This window comes from Dendrobates tinctorius, unplaced genomic scaffold, assembly GCF_039654945.1.
Source record: "Dendrobates tinctorius isolate UK_male_01 unplaced genomic scaffold, ASM3965494v1 ptg000016l, whole genome shotgun sequence".
In the NCBI taxonomy this organism is placed as follows: domain Eukaryota; kingdom Metazoa; phylum Chordata; class Amphibia; order Anura; family Dendrobatidae; genus Dendrobates; species Dendrobates tinctorius.
The window spans coordinates 7,024,679-7,048,549 of NW_027361684.1; the positions used below are offsets into that span (position 1 = coordinate 7,024,679).

At 45.5% G+C, this 23,871-nt stretch overlaps 1 protein-coding gene across 6 annotated transcripts in view; it reads right to left on the minus strand.

Moving 5' to 3' along the window:
* TTC19 (tetratricopeptide repeat domain 19) overlaps positions 1 to 23,871 on the minus strand; it is a 97,640-nt gene that overhangs the window by 60,274 nt on the left and 13,495 nt on the right. For 5 of the 6 annotated variants that reach the window (XM_073565359.1, XM_073565358.1, XM_073565364.1 and 2 more), the window contains exon 3: positions 19,390 to 19,500. The exons of the other annotated variant lie outside the window; for it this stretch is intronic. In XM_073565359.1, the coding sequence (XP_073421460.1) occupies positions 19,390 to 19,500 (111 nt within the window). The remainder of the gene's footprint in view (positions 1 to 19,389; positions 19,501 to 23,871) is intronic. 6 annotated transcript variants of the gene reach the window in all.

A 23,871-nucleotide genomic window follows, 5' to 3' on the forward strand; every position in this document is an offset into this window, starting at 1 on the left:
CTGTTCCCACCTCTAATGTTCCTGTTTCTGTTCCGGCCTCTGGGCCTAGTCTCCCGGTGCAACCCACTGTGATATTTGTAAATACACCTGGTCAAGGTCCCTTCACTCTTGATGCCCTGACCGGCAGTACGGCTTTCCGGTCCGTAATGTGTATGAGGCGCCAAGCTATCGGAGATGATAAGGGATCAGAAGATTCTGACAATCAGGTTGCTACAATTCCCCCTGCCCCGCCACTGCTATTAGGTCCGTTCGAATCCCCCCGGCCCGGAAGGAGCCCACTACCTACCCCTCTCAACAAATCCTCTAGGTTGCCCCATGACCCTGAAATCTGGTTCCCCTGTTATTCACGCTATTACATCACACCTCAGGGCTCCCAGGTTCTTTTCTCAGTGGGGTATGGGGACATAGTTACCCACCAGGTAGGAGCCATAGTGAACCCAGCTAACTCTACCCTGTCGCATAGAGGTGGTTTGGCCCAACAGATAGCTAAAAAGGGAGGCCCAGCCATAACCCAAGAGTGTCAGGCCTACCTTACCAATTATGGCCCCTTGCATCCAGGAGACGCTATGTCCACCCAGAAAGGGAATTTGCCCTGTGATATAGTGTTACACACTGCAGGCCCTATATATGATTACAGGACACCCGAGCATTGCCGTACAATATTGCAGACCGCCTTACAGACAGTGCTTATCTTTGCAGGACGGCTAGGGAGAGATACACTTCCTCGTAGAACTTTGGCTATACCATTGATATCTTCAGGACTCTTTGGATACCCACTGGGCCCCTGTATGAAGGAACACGTTGAAGTCATCAAGAATTGTCTCCAATCAACCCCAGATCTCGATTTACAAGAAGTTAGGATCGTCTGTTACCATGAATCCGGATTAGAGGGCATCATGCCCTTGGTAGCTGAATACATGATACCACTGATGCACACAGGTATAAAGCCCCTGGATGAGGTAATACCCACAGCACCCCCAACTGCCCCGAAGGATGAGGCAGTGACACATGACGAAGAAGAAGAAGAAGGGCTGAAGCTGAAATACAAACCCTTCACTCCGGTACAAATTGATGCTATTGTTAACAAGTTACCTGACCCGGACAAATTTCCCATGCAGTATGTAAGGAAACTGGAACAGACTAGGAGCATCTACGGGGCTACATGGTCTGATCTATCAGGCATCACCTCAATCAAAGCCTCCGAATATTTTCTCCCCACCATCATGAAGGAATTGGACCCCACTAAAGCAGGACCTCTCAACAAGTTCAAGTCTGGAAAGGAGTTTATCGCTCAACTCACAAAGTGGGCCCAGGATCGTCTCTGTGACGAAGCAGGATCAATACAGGATATACAACAAGAATCTGGTGAAGCTGTGGAGAAATACGCTGCCAGACTAACTATGCAGTTTGAAGACTTGGGTTATTCAACTCATGTGAAGACGCAGGCAGCCTTGTTGGTCCATGCTTTTATTGATGGTCTGGAAGATCCACTGAAGGATAAGGTCATGAAGCTTCGTCCCGAATTACCTGATGGTCCCCTAAAACAGGCCCTCACTGTTGTGAAGAGTTATCAGAAAATGCTTCAAAGGGAAGAAAAAGAAGCAGAGAAGGAAGCACAGAAGGACAAAGGCAAGAAGAAACCAGCCATGTATATGGCAGAAGCCTCAGAAGTACCTGTTATGGTGTATCAGGCTCAGGATCGGTATGGATCACCACGCTTGAGGCCGAGAGGGTCCCAGGGCCAAAACTACAGGGACAGACCAGTTCGTGATGACCAAGGGAGACCTCTGTGTTGGGAGTGTGCCAGCCCTGGTCATATGAGGAGAAGTTGTCCTCGCAGGGGGCACCCTCAGAGACCTCTTCCTCCTCCACACTCATGAAGTTCAGGCCAACCGGTGCCCACTTTTCCCGCCACCTGTACTTCCTCGTCTTGTGGTACAGTGACCCTGGAAGTGGACAATCAACCTCTCAAGTTCTTAGTGGACACTGGGGCGGCCACCTCTGTTATCTCTTCATCTCAGCTGCCTCCTACAATCTCCCTGTCTTCAGATTTCCTCACATGTATTGGAGTTGAAGGTCAACAAACCTCATCACCACTCACTGTTCCCGTCCCAGCTGGCCCATTCTCTGGTGTCTTTGCCAAATTTCTGGTGTCTGAAACCTGCCCCGTCAACCTTTTAGGAGCTGACCTCCTTCAAAGGCTTCACGCTACCATCATCTTCGGTGATCAAGGGATGGAATTGCAATTACAAGATCCTGCCTCACAACAAGGCACTGAAGATCGTTGTGTCCTTAAGGCTTTCCCTCTGATGATGATGACTCTGCAAACGACACCTTCCCCGGATTTGCCCAATCTACCTACCACTCTGTGGTCAACTGGACCTGAGGATGTGGGTCTGCTCAAAGTGCCTCCAGTAAAAGTCCACATCAAACCTGGGCACCCATACCCCAGACTACCTCAGTATCCGCTTAAGGCTGCCCAAGAGCGGAGCCTTGGAGTTCAGATTACCTCCCTCTTACATTCTGGAGTGCTAATCAGATGTGTTTCACCCTGTAACACACCCCTGTTTCCAGTGAAGAAGAAGACAGCTCCTGGAGACCCTCCGAAGTACAGACTTGTACAGGACCTCAGAGCAGTCAATTCAGCCACCATCTTGGAAACTCCTGTGGTACCCAACCCAAACACCTTGCTTTCTCAAGTGCCTACTTCAGCAACACTCTTCACCGTTATTGACCTGGCTAATGCTTTCTTCAGTGTCCCGCTTCATGAAGACTCACAGTTTTTATTTGCCTTCACGTTTCAAGGATCTCAGCTGACCTGGACCAGGACACCACAGGGTGCCCAGAACTCCCCTAACCAGTTCACTCATGCTATGAAGATGACCCTGGATCCGTGGGTGTTACAGAATCTTCATGTCACGCTTCTCCAGTATGTTGATGACCTACTCCTCTGTGGAACTGAAGAGAATCTGTTTGCTGCTTCTGAGTCCTTGCTCCTTTTTCTTCATTCTGCCAACTGCAAAGTCTCAAAGGCCAAGGTCCAGTGGTGCAAAGAGAAAGTCGTCTTCCTCGGACACTGCATCTCTCAAGGCTCGAGACACCTCACCGAGGACAGAAAACATGCAATCGAGGATATCCCTTATCCAAAGACATACTCTGCTATGCAGTCTTTCTTAGGACTCATTACCTACTGCAGACAGTGGATTCCGGATGCTTCAAGACTCATGCAACCTTTGTATGATTGCCTCAAGACTGGAGGACCGGACTGGGATCATGCTGAAAATCCGTATATCTATGCTCAGCAAAAGGACCGTTTCCTGGCTCTCAAGGAAGCTGTTGTCAGCGCCCCTGCTCTGGGTCTCCCTGACTACACTCAGCCGTTTCATCTCTTTGTTTCAGAATCTGAAGGACATGCCTCTGGTGTGCTGGCACAGAAACATGCTGATCGTTTCCGTCCTCTGGCCTACTACTCAGCCAGGCTAGACCCTGTTGCCAGAACTGCTCCTTCCTGCCTCAAGGCTGTGCATGCAGCCCATGTTCTTCTGGATAAGTCTGCTGACATAGCAGTTGGTCATGACTTGGTCATTCAAGCTGGACATGATCTCTCTGCTGTCCTCCAACAAACATCTCCTAAGCATCTAACGAGCCAAAGACATCTCAGACTTCAGTGCTCTCTACTTCTGCCCTCCAACATCACCTTCCAGAAATGTACTACCATCAACCCAGCCACTTTGCTTCCACATTCTAGGGGGGAGTTCCCTGACGGGTATAAGGACTTACCAGACGGGAGGTCACCTGATGACCCGCATGACTGTGTAAAAGCACTGGAACAAGAAGCCTCTGCACCACAAAATGTGGTAACTCAAGAACTTCTCAACCCTGATTTGCAACTATGGACTGATGGATCTCGATTTGCAGACTCTTATGGCAAGTTCCACACTGGATATGCGGTCACCACTGAAACAGAAGTCCTTCTGGCTGAAGCCTTGCCACCTCACCTTTCGGCTCAAGAAGCCGAACTTGTGGCCCTACAACAAGCATGTTATCTAGCAGAAGGGAAGACGGCCAATGTCTACACTGACTCAAGATACGGCTATGGAATCTGTCACGATTTTGGATTCCTGTGGAAGTCCCGAGGGTTCATTACGGCTACAGGAACCCCTGTTAAACATGCACTAAGGATTAAAGCCCTGATGAAGGCATTGGAGCTACCTGTACAAATTGCGGTGATCAAGGTCAAAGCTCACGGGAAAGTCAATTCGAAGGAGACTAGAGGAAACCATTTAGCAGATCAAGCTGCCAAAGCTGCTGCCATAAAGAATGTCTCAGCAAAGTGGGAAGAAGAAGAAACAGCACCAGAAAAACCCTGTTGGGAAGGCACTGATACACCTGTGATGCCTGTGCTTACCAGAGCACAAACAAGAGAACAGGCAACCAAAGAAGCTACCCAAGCCGAAGAAGAACGAGACTTTGAGAAGTCCGAAGCCCGAAGAAAGAAGAGGGAGTTGATAGAAGACATGGAAATGGAATACCCTGCCACCGGATCTGTCTGGAAGCCAGCCCGACCACCTGAAGAGAGATTGTGGGAAGAACAAAAGTTGACCTCTAAAGAAGAAAAGAAGCAGTGGGAAGCTGCAGGAGCCATTCATGGGAATCGTAGTTCTGCCGGACAATACCAATTTCCTAGACTCTATAAGGTGGATGGGAAACCCTGTCTACCCAAAAGAATGTATCCAGCCGTTGCAGCATGGGCTCATGGATCAACTCATCGAGGAAAGAACCAAGCTCTGGCCTGTATCAAGAAGCTCTACTGGGCCCCAGGAATCTCTACCACTGTCACAGCCTACTCAAGAGCCTGCCCAGTCTGTGCCATCTGTAACCCAACAGCCACCGCCAAGGTTCCACTTCAGCATCTTGCCAAACCAGACTACCCTTGGCAGAGAATCCAGGTTGATCATATTCAGATGCCCAAGTCAGGAAAGTATGAGTACGTCCTAGTGGCTGTGGATATGTTCTCAGGATGGCCCGAAGCCTACTCAGTGACCAACATGACTGCCAAAACTACAGCTAAGAAGCTCATCACTGAAATTTCGTGCAGATTTGGAATTCCCGAAGTTGTTGAATCAGATCAAGGCCCAGCCTTCACTGCCAATGTCTACGAGAAATTGTGGCACATGTTAGGGACAGATTTGGGTCTGCACACCCCCTATCACCCCTCCAGTTCAGCCAAAGTTGAGAGAATGAACTCCACAATTAAGACCCAGTTGCTTAAAATGAGCCAGGACCACCCACTCCCATGGCCAGATTTGCTCCCCGTGGTCCTATACCATATCAGACACACCCCACAGGGAAAACACGGCCTGACTCCCTTTGAGATTCTTTTTGGTGCTCCACCTAAAATAGGAGACATTAGGCCACAAGAGTTGTCTGAGACAAATGATAAAGTTGTACAATTTGTGATTGCATTGTCTAAGGAACTGTCTAACACCCACTCTACAGTTTCTGCTTCTCTTCCAGAATCCACAGGTGACGTGGTCCATGACTTTGTGCCAGGAGACCTGGTGTATGTGAAAAAGTTTGTGCGCAGAGATTGTCTCCAGCCGAGATTTGAAGGACCCCACACGGTGATCCTGGTCACCCCCACTGCAGTAAAACTTGAAGGAAAGAGCACCTGGATTCATGCATCACACTGTAAAAGAGACCGAACCAGTGTTTAGTCACAGTAGTGACTGAAGGGAAATGTTGCTGTTGTTTTTGACCTTGGGACTGGGGGCCATCCTCGCCCCTACCTCTTCGGCCCCTATTGTAAATAAGAATTCTGGTCCCTTTATTCTCTGGGTAAACCTGACAGCCCCGGTGAATATCTGGCGATTTGATTTCTGTGATGTAGTCAAGTGCCTTGAGACTGAACGGGTGGTAGAGGGGATCATCCAGTTCTATATGTGTGTTACCAGACAAGACAACAATAATTGTCATTATTGGACAGATGCTGCCTGGAGTACGGGGAATGATTGGGGATATAAACCTAGCGAAGCCATGTTCCCCAAGGATGGGACGGGTAGGAGTCTTCGTGAGAAAATGCATCTAACAGCCCTTCTGCAACCATTTAGGGGCTGTAAATGGGGTAGAAGCTGTCACCCCCTTCTCCTAAATCTTGAAAGCCCTCAATCTGCTGATCTGCAGACGTTCGCACTAGGAAGGCATTATAATTATGTATTTAGTGCTGGACCTTATGCGTATTTAGGCCATATACGGCTCCAGGATATTAGCTTCAGACCAACCAAGGCCCCCGTTACCAGTACACCTAAAATAGGCCCAGGTGAGCGTTTGCAAAATGTAGTTAATGAAGTGATCCCCATTCCAGGTCTCAGTTGGCAAGAGGTTTTCTCCATAGAAACACAAACAGCCCCAAGGAAAAATTTGTGGTTAGAATGGGTGAGGTACAATGTAAAAGTCCAGAATATCTCTGTAGGATGTATTGCTTGTGCTGCTGCGAATACACACCTATACACACATGCATTGCTTTTCCCTGATGACAACACCACTGCCTGTGTCATGAATTTGTTGAAAGGTTTGAAGCCCACTGATTGCCCAGATTACGTCCCACTAATTCATAAGGAACCCAAACTAAAGGTCCCAGGAGAAGTAACTGTATTAGCTGACAATTACACCTGCTATAATTCCCACGACACCACAGGTACACCAGTAGGGATCTTCGAGACAGGTTTCTGCAAAGAGAATAGTTCTCTAGATACTGACTTGTTAATCAAACATACACAATATATGTATGACATTTATTGGTTATGTGGAGATGGTAAGCTCCGCCCTAGGTTGCCAAATGCCTGGACAGGCCAATGCACCCTTGTTAAACTAGCTATGCAGTTCAAGATTCTACCCTGGGATCCAAAGATACCTGATGAACCTACCAGGAAAAGGAGAAGCCTCGATCAGCTCCATATGAGTTATGAAGAAGATCCACTAGTATATATTGATGCTATTGGAGTGCCAAGGGGGGTGCCTGACCAATTTAAAGCCCAGAACCAGATCTATGCTGGCTTTGCTTCTATAATCCCACAGGTGCAGATTAATAAAAATGTTGAATGGATCAATTACATATATTACAGTGAACAAAGGTTTGTCAATTTCAGCCAAGATGCCTTCCAAGGTATAGTTGAAGAATTGGGCCCTAACACTAGAATGACACTCCAAAATCGACTAGCCCTTGATATGATATTAGCTGAGAAAGGAGGAGTTTGTGGGATGGTGGGAGAGGAGTGTTGTACCTATATCCCTCAGAACTCTGGAGTGAATGGAAAAACCATGATAGCCCTTAAAAAGATAACTGGGTCAGCAGCAGAATTGAAAACTAATGCTGGAGTAGACACATCTTTCTTTTCCGGCTGGTTGGGTGGACTCAAGGGATTCCTTCAACAAGCTTGTATAGTACTGATTGCCCTCCTTGTAATTGGATCGATAACTCTTTGTTGTGTTATTCCCTTGTATAAAAAGGTTATTGCCAAAGCAACTCCGACTGGCACCTTCCTCAATCAAGAAGTAGACCCACCAGAGTACGATGGTACTGATCTAGGGGAGATCCCTAAGTATATTCCCCTCAAGAGAGTAGACAAAACCCCCCATTCTCAGATGATGTTAAGAGACTTAGTTTAGGGACAGCGGGAGAACTCCATGTGAGGTTAGTGAAGGGTTCAGCTGCCTGGAGGCCTCTCGCTAGGGGAGAGCTTCTGAGGTGTCTGGATGAAGAAATCCACCACCCCTTTTCCCATCGCATGGACAGTCTCGAAGGATCTTTCATTAAGGGAAAAACTTAGTGTTTAGGGGGGATTGTCAAGGTGAAAATATATTTTCTTATATAACTTTTATACTTTTATACTGTGAAACAATAAGTTTTTCCTAATTGCTTGCTAATGCAAATGTAACTGTATTAAAGATGGCTGCCAGTGTTCACTTTCACTTAAATTCAGTGTCTAAAGAGTTAAGTTAAGTTTCATTTCTCCTAAAAAAAGATAACTCAGGAATGTGAAGAAGAAGTAACCATCGGGAGACTTTTTGACGAATCAGAGAGAGACTGGACACTAGATGTATACTGCATAAACCCCGCCTAATGCACGCCTTCCCCTAACACTCAATATAGTATTGTGTATTTGTAAATAAAGCCAGTTGTTGTACTGCTCCTGACAGGTGTGGATGCGGGACATTAGCTAAGACTGAATCAGCTGCGTGTCTGAGTCATTCTTAATTGGTACCAGATGTTTTGCGCTCGCACAATGATTTGGAATGACTGGTGAATGAGGATTTATTGTCGTTTACGACCCCGACACTACTACCTAAGATCCATAAGGATGCGCAGACGCCCCCTGGTCGTCCAATCATTTCAGGGAGGGGCAATTATCTAGAGCATGTAAATCGGTGGATCGATTCGAAGCTACAGCCATTAGTGGAAACTTTGCCATCATTTCTTAAGGATACGGGTGAACTATTGAGAAGGATTGATGGGTTACAACTGGATGAAGATATGTTGCTGGTGACGGGGGACGTAGAGTCCCTCTACACCAGCATCAGGCATGATGATGGTATCCGGGCAACGGCATTTTTCTTGGGCATGTCCAATTTGCCAGTGAGGATTAGGGAATTGATCATCGAGCTCCTAAGGTTTACACTTACTCACAATTTTTTTGTTTTTAAGGGGTCTTTTTTCCTGCAGCTCCAGGGCACAGCGATGGGGGCTTCTTTTGCCCCCTCTTATGCCAACCTGTTCCTGGGCCTGTGGGAGAGAGACCTCTCCCTGCCTGATAAGTCGTCTTCGATGTGCCGCGTCCTCTCGTGGACGCGGTACATCGATGACATTTTGCTGATCTGGCAGGGATCTAGTGATGATCTTCAAACATTCATGTCATCTCTTAATGACAATGAATTAAACATTTTTATTACTTACAAATATGACGTAAATAATGTTGAATTTTTGGATGTACTTCTTCAGAAGGACGCCAATGGTGAAGTACAAATTAATATCTATCGTAAACCAACCTCTGCTAATATGCTGCTTCATGCTCAATCCTCCCATCCTGGACATATGATCCAGTCTGTCCCTACTGGACAGTATCTTAGACTGCGTAGACTATGCTCGACTGATGAGGAATTTTATAAACAAGCTGGTGACCTGGGTGAGAGACTAAAAGAACGCGGGTATAGTAACCGTATGATTAAAAAAGCCTTCAATAGGGCCAGACATTCAACAAGAAATAGCCTCCTTTATGGTAATAAACAAATAAATGGTCAGGGTACTACGAGATTTGTGACGAATTTCCACTCTCAGTTTGGACTTATGAGGAAAATTCTCGACAGGTCATGGTTTATTTTAAGGGCCGATCCAGTTATTTCTAAATCTACGTGGGCATGACATCTAGATTTCTTAAGATTCGTGTCCGAGAGCATGTACTAGGTATAGAGGCAGCAGCGGCCACTGAGGATGCAACACTATTAAAGACGATCCCCCGCCACTTCAAGAAATATCATAATTGTAACAGTAGTCTCTTGAGAGTACGTGGCATTGATATGCTTGATGTTGATATCCGTGGTGGGGGCCTAACTGTAAAATTGGCCCAACTTGAGTCCAGGTGGATATGGACCCTTGGTACGGTCCATCCATCTGGACTCAATGAGAATATCAGCTATTCTTCATTTATATAAAATCCTTGTTCCCATCATTGTGGGTATGGGTCTTTCGCTATTGGTCTTTATTTTAACCTTTTTATTTTGTATTTTTGTTTTTAGCTTTTATGCCAGTGATTTTTCGATATTGCTACTCTGACAGTGGTGTATTTGGTCCCCAGTGTTTACATATTCGTGACGACATCCTTGGAATCATCTTTAAACCACATAGAAGAATGAATCCTGTGGTTTATATTACAGATTTATTATGTATATCATGCGATGTATGTCTATTAGTTATTTAATATGATTTTGCACATATATATGGTGACATTAAATATCCGGCTATGTACATGTATATAATCTGTAATTCTGATAATGGTTGTATGTTTACGTCTGATGTTGTTATCTGATTTGTTTTGTATGTTATTTCTAATAGTTATAATATATATACAAATCTTTGGCTGTCATAGTAATTGCTTGTCACCTTTGGGTAATTTGAACCTGTATCCACTGTCTTTGTAGCTGGCTCTATGTATTGGTTAAGTGTGTCGGCTAAAGTGTGCCCTTGCCATGCACGAGCATGTTGTCTTTCCGTCGCTACGTCTGTCTGCTTTCGGCATCACACGGCGGTGGGTGGGCCCGGGTGGGCCCGCCCCGGCCCGCCCCTCCCTCCGCCGGGCCCGCCCCCGCCCCCTCCCTCCGCCTGACGCCGACTGGCGTCCCGGGTGGCTTGACAACGCGGCCCGTCACTTCCGGGTCAGGAGCGTCATTTCCGGTTTTGCGGCTGATTTTTCGCCGCTGCGAACCATATAAAAATGCCGAACACACTACCAGTCACAGGCCCCCTGAGGAAGGAGACCGAAACGCGCGTCGGGGCGGACGTGCAGCCCCCAGCTGACAGTGGTACTTCTGTGTTATCCCTTGGAGGTAATTTCATTATTAGGAAAGGAATTTTTTCCGCTATGCCGTTTGATTATATGTTACCTAAGGTACACAGGTGTTATTATTATGTGGAGATGAGGGTCTTATTTGAAACAATTATCTTTACAATTGTCTATGTTATCATGACATAATGTTGATTAGACTATTCATAGCAGACACTATCATCCCCTTTACATATTATTGTACTATCTGTTGACTGGCTATGCATGTTGATTTATGATCATGGCGGTGAGCCTATAGCCCACTCCCTTCTTTCCCCACATCTTGGCATATGTTTTTAAAGAGTTTTCTAATAAATCATTTTGTTATATATAATTACTGCCTATAAGTCATTTTTTTGTTGAGCTTTTTCAAAGGGATAAAGTACATCTAAGTACTTGCGGCCTGAGAAACGTTTCTCAGGATGTTGCCAGTGGTTGGCTAAGGAAGTGTCGAAATCCTTATTAGGGAAGGTTTGAGATGGAGGCCTTGCCTTCTTAAGGGAAACAGAGCATTCCTGAGGGGGGGCCTTATCCTCCTTAATCTTGAGTGTTTGGTATATAGCCAATATGAGACTATCTACCATCTCCCGAGTTCTAGCTATGTCGTCCGCCTCTGAGTCTGATCCAGATTGTGAATCCTCGTCTGACCCCGGATTGTCTGCCGATGAGGGGGACGAGGAGCGTAGCCTGAGAGAAGCAGAGGGACCCTGCGAACCGGAGGAAGAGCCAGACAGGACCCGCTTCCTAGAGCCCCGACCTGGTCTGTCCGTCTGAGGGCCACGGTCCGGTGCTGGCGACTCACCATGTGAGGCGGTCGGTGCACAGGTGACTGCAGATAACTGAGGTAACCGCTCTAAGACCTGGACCAGCGATTGAGACACCTTTGTCAGCTCAGAAACTGACTGAGACATCGCCACGGCCCACTCCGGGGGTGGGGTGGTCTCCGCCCAGGGTTCGGAGTGCTCCTGAGGGGCCGACATGGTGGAAGGCTGCAGGAGAGGCAGAGTGGAGACGACTGACCCGAAGCCCACTTCTTTTTACAGCGCGCGCAGGCGTAGTGAGTAGCGGTGGGTCTGGAGCAGAAGGCCCTTGCGGGGCCGTGCATAAGTCTCAGTGGCAGAAAAAACACAGCCTGAGGAAACTGCGGGGGGGGGGGGGGAGCTAAGTTAGGTGTCAGGGATAGTCAGCGTCTAGCCTGCCGAGGATCAGAAGCGATGTGTCCCCCAGGCGAGGTCCGGAGAAAAGGAGGAAGAAGATCGCAATCCAGGAAGAAACGCTGGCGGTGGGCGGGGCTAAGCCACCGCACGGCGCGATTGGCTGAGACCCCAGAGGGGAGGGGGACGGCCAAAGACACTGACAGGGCTGAAATGAAAGCAGCCCTGAGATAGGCTGAAAAAGCGCGCGGGGAAAGCGCGCGCAGGGAGAGGGAGGACACCTTTGAAAATGAAAGTGAAAGTGCTCCCTCACTTTCACTAGCGACGGCGCGCCCGGGCTTGAAAGCGCTCCCTCCCTGTAGGCTGATAATAAGGACGGGTAGCGCTGATGGAAGGAGCGCTGACGGAGGAAGCGCGCCCCCCCCCAGGACCCCCCCCCCCGCGACAGGAGGGACGCGCGCCTGTCAGAGCGGTGGTTCAAGGGGCGGAAAATTCAAAAGGAGGAGAGGTACTCTGCTGTCCTAGATTGGCCTGTGAGCGCAGGGCTGCAGGGAACATTCAGAAAAGCTTACATGATGTCCCTGAAGAGGCTGACCACAGGGGCCCGCGATAGAGCGCAGGTCGCTGGGAGAGGTGATCATCAGTACCCGCACCGCCGTATGGTGCAGAAGACGGCTCCAATCCCCGTGTCAGGGGAAACGTCACCGCTGGCGACCGCCGTCTTCCTCTCAGCCCTGTCCTGGGAGAGGGATGAGGAGGGGAATCGGCTAGGACCGTCCATCCATGGCCCCTAGTACCCGAGGGTGATAGGGGAAGGTCCTGCCTGCGGGCCTGAGAGTTGCGATGTGGGCGATACCACATTGCTCGCTCAGCCGCATTAATAGGAAAAGCAGGATGAACTCACATCCCGTTTCCTGAGCTGTATCTGAAAAAGAAAGGGGAAATCATTAAAAAACACAACAAAAAACCTGAAAAGAAAAGGGTTAAATGCGGATCTGGGGAGATCCTCGGTCCGCCTCCTACAGACACTAAGCACAAACTGAGGTGCTTGGTGCCTGTCGGTGGGTGTATACTGCCGGGGAGGAGCTAAGTTTCTTGTTTTGCATAGTGTCAGCCTCCTAGCAGAAGCAGCATACACCCATGGTCATCTGTGTCCCCCAATAAGGCCATAAAGAAAAATCATTTATCATATGTTGCCATTTTCAGAGACCCGAAGCGTTTTCATTTTTTGGGACATGGGGCTGGGTGATTACTTATTTTTTTGCACCCTGAACTGACATTTTAATTGATACCATTATGGGTACATATAATTTGTTAGCCTCCTATTGCATTGTTGAAGAGGCCAAAAAAATGTAATTCTGGCGCTTTTTTTTTTTTGCTTGATAAGAAAGGACTTTTACTAATGCAGCGATACCGATATCATGTGTACTAGATGGTGGCCCAATTCTAACGCATCGGGTATTCTAGAATATGTATGTAGTTTATTTGCCAAGTGTGACGGTTCCTCTGGTCTTCGGATTAATTGGTCCAAATCAGCTTTAATGCCGATAGACCCTCTCCCGGCGGATTTCTCAGATTTGCAGATACCGGTCCCTGTAGTTCGGAGGTTTAAGTATCTGGGTATAATTGTTAGTCCTGCCCCGAAGGATTTTCGGGCTCTGAATCTGGAGCCCCTGTTGCAGCGATTTAGAGCAAAAGTACATACTTGGTGTCGCCTGCCGTTGTCGAATATTGGTAGATCTAACTTAATCAAAATGGTAATGATGCCACAATTATTATATTTGATACATAATTCTCCGGTGTGGATCTGTAGGGACTTTTTTGCAAAAATAAATACATTATTCCGGGAATTAATTTGGAAGAAAAAACAGGCTAGGATTCGCTTGGAGATACTGCAGCGAGGGAAGGAGGAGGGAGGATTGGCGGTGCCAAACCCATTCATATACTTTATAGCCTCCCAGATGCAACATCTTAAGGGTTGGGGTAGAGACGGGGCGTGTGACAATGGTGGTGATATTGTGAGGGAAGGATCGGTATGGAAATATCCAGGGTGCCGGTTGGAGGTGGGAAGACGGCAGATAAATGGGGCACGATACCCCACGTTGGCTATGATTTTCAAGGTGTGGGATAGGGGTAAGTCTCTTTTGAAGATAAATGGGCCTACGGAATTGTGGCCATTGTGGCGAAATCCGGATTTGCAAGAGATCAAAAAGCTGGTGGGGTTCGGAAGATGGGAAGATAAAGGGATTTATCTGGTGTCACAAATTTTGCAAAATAATACTCTTAAGAGTTTTGAACAATTGAGAACAGAATTTCACCTCCCGCATGTCTTCTTTTATCAGTACTTACAGCTAAGACATGCATTGGAAAAACAGAGAAGGACAAATCCGGTGATAGTGACACATAATCAAACACTACATATGCTACTTACATCTGAGTCTTCTAGGGGACTTATCTCTGAATTATATAAAAGATTATTACCTGCCCATCTGGAGACATATCCACTGACTGCTGCTAAGAATAAGTGGGAACGGGACGTTGGCCCCCTGACGGAGGACCAGTGGTCCGATATTCTAGAACAGGTCCCTAAAATGGCGGTTTCTGAGTGCCAGCGGCTTTCGCAAATATATCTCATTCACAGGGTATATAAAACACCCAGCTTATTATTTAAAATGGGACTTAGGCCCAATACACAATGTGTTAGGTGTGGGCAGGATGATGCCCACTTGATGCATGTTATGTGGGAGTGCGGGCACATTGGGGATTTCTGGAGGCAGACCCTGGGACTCATAGCCCAAGTATACCATATCACAATACGACCGTCACCTCGTCTATGTTTGTTGAATTTGTGGGAGGAGGGGGTTGACCCGGACTCTGCAGTGGCCCTGGGAATAGCACGCATCCTGTATCAGGCAAGAAAGATACTTGCATATCATTGGTTGGATCCTATGCCACCAACATTGTCAGAGCTTAAAAATAAACTAAATAATGTCATCAGATTGGAAAGGGGGGCTTATTTAAAAAGAAATGCATTAAGAAAGTTTTACAAAATTTGGCAGCCATGGATGGAGTCACCGGGTCTCCCCTCGGGCGCACTGGTACGGGATGCGATGTTGGACCAGTTGCTGTTGTGCTTGCGATGAGGGGATGCTTGGGGGGTGAAAATAAAGTCTAGTGCCCTTTGTGGCGAAGTAGATTTTGAGTGGCGCGGTGGGAGGGAGCTGGGGTGGATTGGACCTGATATCCGTGGGGGGCGGGCGAAATATGATGCGGAGTGGCGCGGCTGGCGGGGATGGTTTTCCCGCTGAAATGAGGCACTGATGTATAATTTTGATTTTTGTTTATTTGTGGAGCCATGTTGTTTATAGGCTCAATTTTATGCAAATATCTGTGTTTTGAGATTTCTTCTTTTTATTTATTCTTACACAGGAAGAGTTTTACCCTTTAAATAATATTTGCTCTCAATGTAAATTTTACTTGCTATATAAGATGTCATATTCTTTCTGTATTGATTCCTGAATGTTTAATAAAAAAGATCTGATTCAAAAAAAAAAGTGTGACGGTTCCTCACATGTGCAGATATATTGAACGAAGCCGCGTCACTTATTGATTGGTCGCGGCCGGCCAAGCACGACCAATCAGTGACGCGGCTTCGTTCAATTTATCTGCACGTGTGAGGGTACCGTCACACTTGGCGACGCTCCAGCGATCCCAACAACGATCCGACCTAGTAGGGATTGCTGGTGCGTCACTACGTGGTTGCTGGTGAGATTAGATTAGGTCATTCGTCGTTGTCCGTCTCAAACACGATGCATGCTGGCCGGCGGGACAACGACGTTCAAAAGATGGTCCAGGACGATCCACCACGATCGGCGATCTCACAGCGGGAGCCTGTTCGGTGCTGCGTGTCACATTGAGCGAGATCGATAGCGCCGGTCAGGATACTTCCGCAGCCGGGAGATGAGCGGCTAGACGCAGCAGTGATGCCTCTAACCCCTTTCTGCCATGAGATGTACTATCCCGTCCATGTGCCCTCGGACTTAATTCCCAGGGATGGCATAGTACGTCACAGCGATCAGCGGCGCCCACGTGGTGAGCGCCGCTGATCGCGGCCGGGTGTCAGCTGATTATCACAGCTGACACCCGGCACTATGTGTCAGGGGAGGTCACGGACCGCCCCCGACACGTTAACCCCTTGCACACCACGATCAAACACGATCGCGGTGTACCGGGGGTTAAAGGGAAGCATCGGCAGGGAGGGGGCTCCCTCCGCTCTTCCCTGAGCCCCCTACAGCAGCGCAATGTGCAGCGCTGCTGTGGGAGGGCTCCATCCCTGCAGGTCCCCGAATCCAAGGGACCTTCTGGGGCCTGCAGGGAGCTGGCTTCCTCAGTGCCTGCAAAGCGCAGGCACGAGGAAGTCTGCTTCAATGCCTGTGACAGATCTCTGATCTGTCACAGTGATCTGTGATGTGACAGATCAGCGATCTGTCACAGGATAGTGATGTCCCCCTTGGGACAACCTAATAAAGTTAAAAAAAAAAAAGAAGTGTAAAAATAATGTTAAAAAAATTGCTAAATAAATTAAAAAAAAAATAAAAAAATTCCCTAATAAATTCATTTTTTGGAAACAAAAAAAACAATACAAGTACACATATTAGGAATCGCCGCGTCCGTAACGACCTGCCCTATAAAACTGTCCCATTAGTTAACCCCTTTAGCGAACCCCTTAAAAAATAAAAGTAAAAAACGAAGCAAAAAGTAATGCTTTATTATCATACCGCCAAACAAAAAGTGCAATAACGCGCGATCAAAAAGACGCATATAAATATCCATGGTACCGCTGAAAACGACATCTTGTCCCGCAAAAGAAGAGCCACCACACAGCGTCATCAGAGAAAAAATAAAAAAGTTATAGCTCGCAGAATAAAGCGATGCAAAAATAACTATTTTTTATATAAAATTGTTTTTATTGCATAAAACCGCCAAAACATAAAAAAACGACAAATGAGGTATCGCTGTAACCGTACCGACCCGAAGAATAAAACCGCTTTATCAATTTTACCGCACGCAGAACGGTGTTAACGCACCACCCAAAAGAAATTCATGAAACGCTGGTTTTTGTTCATTCTGCGTCCGGAATAAAAAGCGATCAAAAAATGTCACGTGCCCGAAAATGATACCAATAAAATTGTCAACTCGTCCCGCAAAAAATAAGACCTCACATGACTCGGTGGGTCAAAATATGGAAAAATTATAGCTCTCAATATGTGGTGATGCAAAAACTATTTTTACAATAAAAAGCGTCTTTTAGCGTGTGACAGCCGCCAAACATAAAAACCGCCATAAATAGTAAATCAAACCCCCCGTTATCACCCCCTTAGTTAGGGAAAAATAATAAAATTAAAAGAAAATGTATTTATTTCCATTTTCCCATTAGGGTTAGGGCTAGGGCTGAGATTAGGGTTAGGGGTGTGTTGGGGTTAGGGTTGGAGTTAGAATTGGGGGTTTCCACTGTTTGGGCACATCAGGTGCTCTCCAAACGCAACATGGCGTCTGATCTTGATTCCAGCAAATTCTGCGTTGAAAAAGTCAAACGGCACTTCTTCCCTTCCAAGCTCTGCCATACGCCCAAACAGTGTTTTGCCCCCACATATGGGGTATCAGCCTACTCAGGACAAATTGCAAAACAACTTTTGGGTCCAATTTCTCCTGTTACCCTTAGGAAAATAAAAAATTGGGGGCAAAAATAGAATTTTTGTGGAAAAAAAATATGATTTTTTTATTTTCACACCTGGGCGTTATAAACTTCTGTGAAGCACTCGGGGGTTCAAAGTGCTCACCACACATCTAGATAAGTTCCGTGGGGAGGTCTAGTTTCCAAAATGGGGTCACTTGTGGGGGGTTTCCACTGTATAGGTACATCAGGGGCTCTCCAAACGCACATGACACCCGCAAACCATTCCATCAAAGTCTGCATTCCAAAACGTCACTACTTCCCTTCCGAGCCCCGACGTGTGCCCATACAGTAGTTTTCTCCCACATATGGGGTATCAGAGTACTCAGGACAAATTGGATAACAACTTTTGGGGTCCAATTTCTCCTGTTACCCTTGGGAAAATAAAAAAATTGGGGACTAAATGCTCATGTTTGTGGAAAACTACGATTTTTGTATTTTCACGCCCGGGCATTATAAACTTGTGTGAAGCCCTTGGGGGTTTTCAAAGTGCTCACTACACATCTAGATAAGTTCCTTAGGGGGTCTAGTTTCCAAAATGGGTCACTTGTGGGGGGATTCCACTGTTTAGGTACATCAGGGGCTTTCCAAACGCAACATGGTGTCCGATCTCAATTCCAGCCAAAAACGTCAAATGGCGCTGCTTCCCTTCCGAGCTCTGCCATGCGCCCAAATAGTCGTTTACACCCACATATGGGGTATCAGCGTACTCAGGACAAATTGCACAATAACTTTTAGGGTCCTGTTACCCTTGGAAAAGTAAGAATTGAGGGTGAAAAGATCATTTTTGTGGAAAAAATATGATTTTTTAATTGTACCGCTGTACGTTATAAACTTCTGTGAAGCCCTTGTTGGTTCAAAGTTCTCACCACATATCTAGATAAGTTCCTTGGGGGATTTAGTTTCCAAAATGGGGTCACTCTGCTATGTATTACAGAAATCAATATCTCCTATAAACTCCAGCCATGGGCCAGCATTCATAGGAGGATTCTAATGACAAGCAGGGGGGTCATCAGTAGACCCGTAATCACGTGGCAGGGGCGCTGATGGATGGGATGAATGGCACACTTACAGCCAAAGCATGTTAAATCCCGCTGCTAGTGATGGACAAAGCGATTTCACTAGTTAATAGCCTCAGGAGGAGCACCGCTCCACCAGTGGCTGTTGAAGGCACATGATGACTGATTAAATCAGTCATGATGTGAGAGCAAGACAAAAAAATGTAGGCTAGGCGCACAGGGCCACGTCAAAGGCAGGGAAACCCCACACCCCTCTTCTTTGAATGATATATCGGGCTTTATAGATCCAGAGAAGGGCGGAGATAGAGGATGCCCCTTTCTCTGTGATTGACAGTCTTCATCACTGCTTGCACCTGCACTTTAATGACCCTAACTTATTCATAGATGACCAATTACTACTGGGAAGAGGTGACCCGAGAACAAAAAAACACAAAGAACAGAAACTGATCAGCGCTTCATAACATAATAAAACAAATGTGAACAGGTTTAACTTGTTGTGACTGTATTATATACATAAATAAAAAATACAGCAACACACTCTGTGCGCCAAGACAAATACTTGGAGATATCATTATACCTTCCTTGAAAACAGCCAGTGCACAAGAAACCCTTGGTGCACCAGCCATATATGAGGGAACTGCTATAAATTCTTATAGTATTACAGGAATGCAATTTTTAGCAGCAAAATAATTCTGATAATGACAAAATATCAGGAAATTACTACACAATACAACTCATTTAATCCGGATAGATTTGTATAGCCTATGAGGCTGTTGACTTTGGGCCTGTAGACCTGCGACCAGTGTCTCCTGACAGGTTACCCACAGACTAAAATGTTATGGATACTTTGAAAAAAAAAAAAAAAAAGAAACAAAGCAATAACGTACCAGATCATATGTGTAAATGATTGCCCGTTTGCTCTCACACTCGTGTGCCAGATGCAGAGTTTTGTGTAAAATCTCTTCTGCTTCTTCCATTTCACCTTTCATAACACTAAGCTAAGGTAGAAGAAATAATCCAGTGACATTACCGCAAAGCCTAACACACATCATTCCATTTTCTTTCCAATTGCAATAACAAAAATTTGAAATCTTGACACTGGGGCTCTTTTAGACTTTAGCATCCTGTTTTTTCAGAAAATTCACAAATAATTTAGCAGCAAGAGACTGACTCAACACCTATATTTTGTATTGAGGCATCTAATGAGCGGGTGCAAAAGTCATTGTGCAGGGAAGGGGGGAATCTGTGACATCACTTAGACCATTTTCACTATTTGGTTAGTATTTTACATCAGTATTTGTAAGTTAAAACCAGGAGTGGATGATAAATACAGAAGTGGTGACGTGTTTCTTTTTTTTTTGTAAATTCTTTATTTTGGAATTTTAAACATCACCATTAAACACAACACCAGTTCTCAGGTACAGTTGGCGAAATGTTAAGTAATGGTTGGTTTAGGGCGAGAAGGAAGGAGAAAATGAGGGAAAAATAGGTAGGGGAGAAAAGGAAAAAAGAAAGGGAAGGGGAAAAAGGGTACATATTCATATACAGTATCAACAACATTAACATTAACATCATGTGGTTGACAACATGAGCACAATCATTGAATGGGTGCACTTCGGAAAATAACACATCGCCATACATTACATTTGGGCTATCTAGTTTGGGGCAGTGAGGCTAGGAACCCCAGAGCAGAAGCCATCTAATTCAGTTAAACTTAAGAAACTCTAAAGTGCCCTTAAAGAGGATTGTCTTCTAAATACCTATTCCAAGGGGCCCAAGTCAACACGAAAGCTCTATGATTATAAATTTCCCAGCTAGACAGCTCCTCTAAGCGATAGATCTGATTTATTTTAGCATACCATTCTCCCAACGTGGGAGGAGCTACATCCTTCCAATGGGCAGCTATCAACTGTCTCGCCGCACTCAACATCAGTGGAAGAAGCCCATGTTTTTTTGGTAAAAAATCTTTTGACGGAGAGCTTCCGTGGCTCTAAGATCAACCTTTATTAGTCTTAATTTTTTGAGAACTAGTTCAACTCCCTCCCAAAAAACTCGCAATCTAGGACAATCCCAGAATATATGCGTATGATGTCCTCTAGAATTGAGGCATCGCCAACAATCGTCATTATCCGCGAGGCCTAACTGGAATAATTTAGCTGGAGTTAAATGCCACCTAGTCAATATTTTATAAGACTTCTCCTCAGAAGTACACATCTGGAAAAACCCCGAGCATTTGACAGCATTTTAGATATTTGGTCCTCTGTAAACGTGGTATTAAGTTCCATTTCCCAAGAGTGTATAAACGAGGGTTTAGAATGTACAGTCGGAGAGATGAGATGTGAGTAAATGCGAGATATAATTTTTAGCCGTGGGGATGGAAGTTTAATCATAATATCTAACCAGGACCAATTAGATTTAGACGGGAATCTCCGTCCAAACTGTAAAAGTGTACGTCTGATGTGTTGTTTTTGGAGAAAATTTGTTGGTTGAGTCGACGCATCCTGTGGCCAAGACCCCTCCCGCAAGATGCTATTACCATAAAAACTATTCAACGTTTCTCTAGGGAGGTTGGACCATAAATTGTATGGGTCTTGAAAATCTAACTCTAACAAATAGGGAATTGAGCCGATCGGTGTCAATGTTGAGGGGAAAGTATCTTCCGGGAACTCTCCCATTACCAATCTGTTAATACACAACGTAGTTGTAGTTACGTCATCCAACCTAAGAGAGGCCGGCGGTTTAGCCTTAGTCCAAAGATACGGCAAACCTCTCGGGCCCAATAAAGCCCAGTCAACACTATCCCCCTCCTCCCTTCCAGCACAGGACACCACCCTTAACCATCTACTGAGATGAATAGCCTTATAGTATAAAAGAAGGTCTGGGACCCCCAGTCCTCCAGAAGAGATAGGGCGAGAAAGAAACTTATATGGCAACCTAGCCCTTTTAGATTTCCAAATAAATTTTCCAATAAGGGATTTTAACGTTCCAAAAAATGTCAGGGGAATCCGAATCGGAACCATGTTCATGGTATATAGTATAATAGGCATTATATATGCCTTAAACACATTAATACGACCCATCCAGGATAAAGTGGGTAGGCTATACTTCTGCATCAGGCTTTTGACCTTTTGAATTAAAGGAATGTAGTTTTTGTGGAATAGGTTGGCGGGATCTCTAGTTATCATTATTCCCAAATATCTAATAGAATTAGTGGCCCAAGAGAATGGAATCTGCGTACGAATAGTGGAGGTCTGAGAGTGAGGGAGACCAACGCTTAGCACTTCAGATTTTGACAAATTAATTTTGAAATTAGAAAGGAGACCAAAGTGATGAAAGGCCTGAAGGATAATTGGGAATGCTTGGGATGGATTGGAGATAAGGAAAAGCAGATCATCTGCGAAAGCTAGAGTTTTAAGTGACCTCCGACCCACCGACAACCCCTCTATACGTTGGTCTTGTCTGATGCTTTGTATCAAAGTTTCTATAACTAAAATGAACAAAGATGGCGACAAGGGACAACCCTGTCTAGTCCCGTTATTAATCCCAAAACTATCTGACAGGGTGCCGTTGACTCTGACTTTGGCCGTCGGTTGAGAATAAAGCGAGAGGACTGCTGTTATATATTGAGGAGGGAAGCCAAACCTAATCATTACTTGTTCCATGAACCTCCAGCTCACTCTGTCGAAAGCCTTCTCAGCATCCGTCGACAGGAGCATCAAGGGCATACCCCGAGTCTTAGCAAACATTATAGACTGAATGACTTTAGTAGAATTATCCTTCCCTTTCCTGCCTCTTACAAAGCCTACTTGATCTGCATGAATTAGCTTAGGTAAGAAATTGCTTAATCTGCCCGCTAATATTTTAGCCCACATCTTAATATCTGCATTAAGCAGTGATATTGGTCTGTAGCTAGCGCACAGGTTGGGGTCTTTACCCTCCTTAGGGAGGACTGTGATGTATGCCTCTAAGGATTGTCTAGGGGGGAGCTGGCCTTCTAAATAGGAATTAAACAAAGACACTAGGTGAGGTAACAGTGGTTTTATAAACTTTTTATAATAGATAATGGGAAGACCATCTGGACCCGGTGCCTTTCCGTTCGGAATAGTAGAAAGAGTGTCTAAAATTTCTTTGGGGGTAACTGGGGCAGTCAACAAGGACTGACCTTCAAGAGTTATTTTAGGGAGATGTAGTGAGGTCAAGAATTCTTTTATTTTTGCCAAGGCTGTGACTGGCTCCTGCATGCTATCCGGTGTATTTAAATTGTATAAATTTTCATAAAAGGTTTTAAACTCCCTGGCAATATCTGCAGTCCCGAGAATTGAAGAGCCATTTAAAGCTCTGAGTTGTCTAATAAACGTCTTTTCTTTTTGTTTCTTAAGTAGGGATGTCATAAGCTTACTACTTTTATTGCCATGAAGATAGAACTTCTGCTTACTTCTCATGTAAATTTTTGCTGATTGAATGTTTAAAAGGTTTTTTAATGAGGTTCTCAGATCTGTCAGTTCAGATAATGTTTTATTTACCTGAGATCTCTTATGTAGTCTCTCGAAGGAACTAATTTGATGTAGAATAGACACAACCTTTTTTGTTCGCTCTTTTTTCAAATAGGAGCCTAGGGCTATAAATTCCCCTCTCATTACAGCTTTATGTGATTCCCATACCATTGGCAAGGGCGGGCCTGAGTGCAAATTATTTTGAAAAAAGAAGTCAAGAGTGTTTGTCAGTTTTTCAATGTGGGAATCCGAGTCCAATAGTGTCTCATTCAGTGACCATGACCCAGCCGGCCGTGGTAGAGTTTTATCTCTATGTCAAGAAAAATGGGAGCATGGTCTGAGAGAGAGATGATATCTATATTAGCTTTTTTAACTAATTGGAGATTAGCTGTTTGTATCAATAGGTAATCAATTCTGTGATAGCTATTATTCGGATGGGAATAAAAAGTGTAATCCCTGCCCGAAGGAAAAAGTGTTCTCCAAGGGTCTATCAGATGCAATTTTTGTAATGAAAGGTGTAATCTTCTCCTCGCCCTTTGAGAAAGAGCCGACCTGCCCGTCGAAGTATCTAAGGCTGGGTTCAAAGATACATTAAAATCCCCTCCCACCAACAACAGACCCTCAGTAAAAAGTTCTAGAACATTCATTGTTTTACACAGCCAACCTATCTGGTTCCTATTTGGGGCATATAAATTACACAGGGTAATCTTAGTGTTGGCCAAAAAGCCCTTAATTATAATGTACCTGCCTTCTGAATCCGATAAACAATCACTCAAAATAAAGGGAACATTTTTCTTTATAGCAATACTCACTCCACCCGACGCTGAACCGCCCGCACTGTGATACCAGGTCGGGTAGCGAGATCTAGACATATCT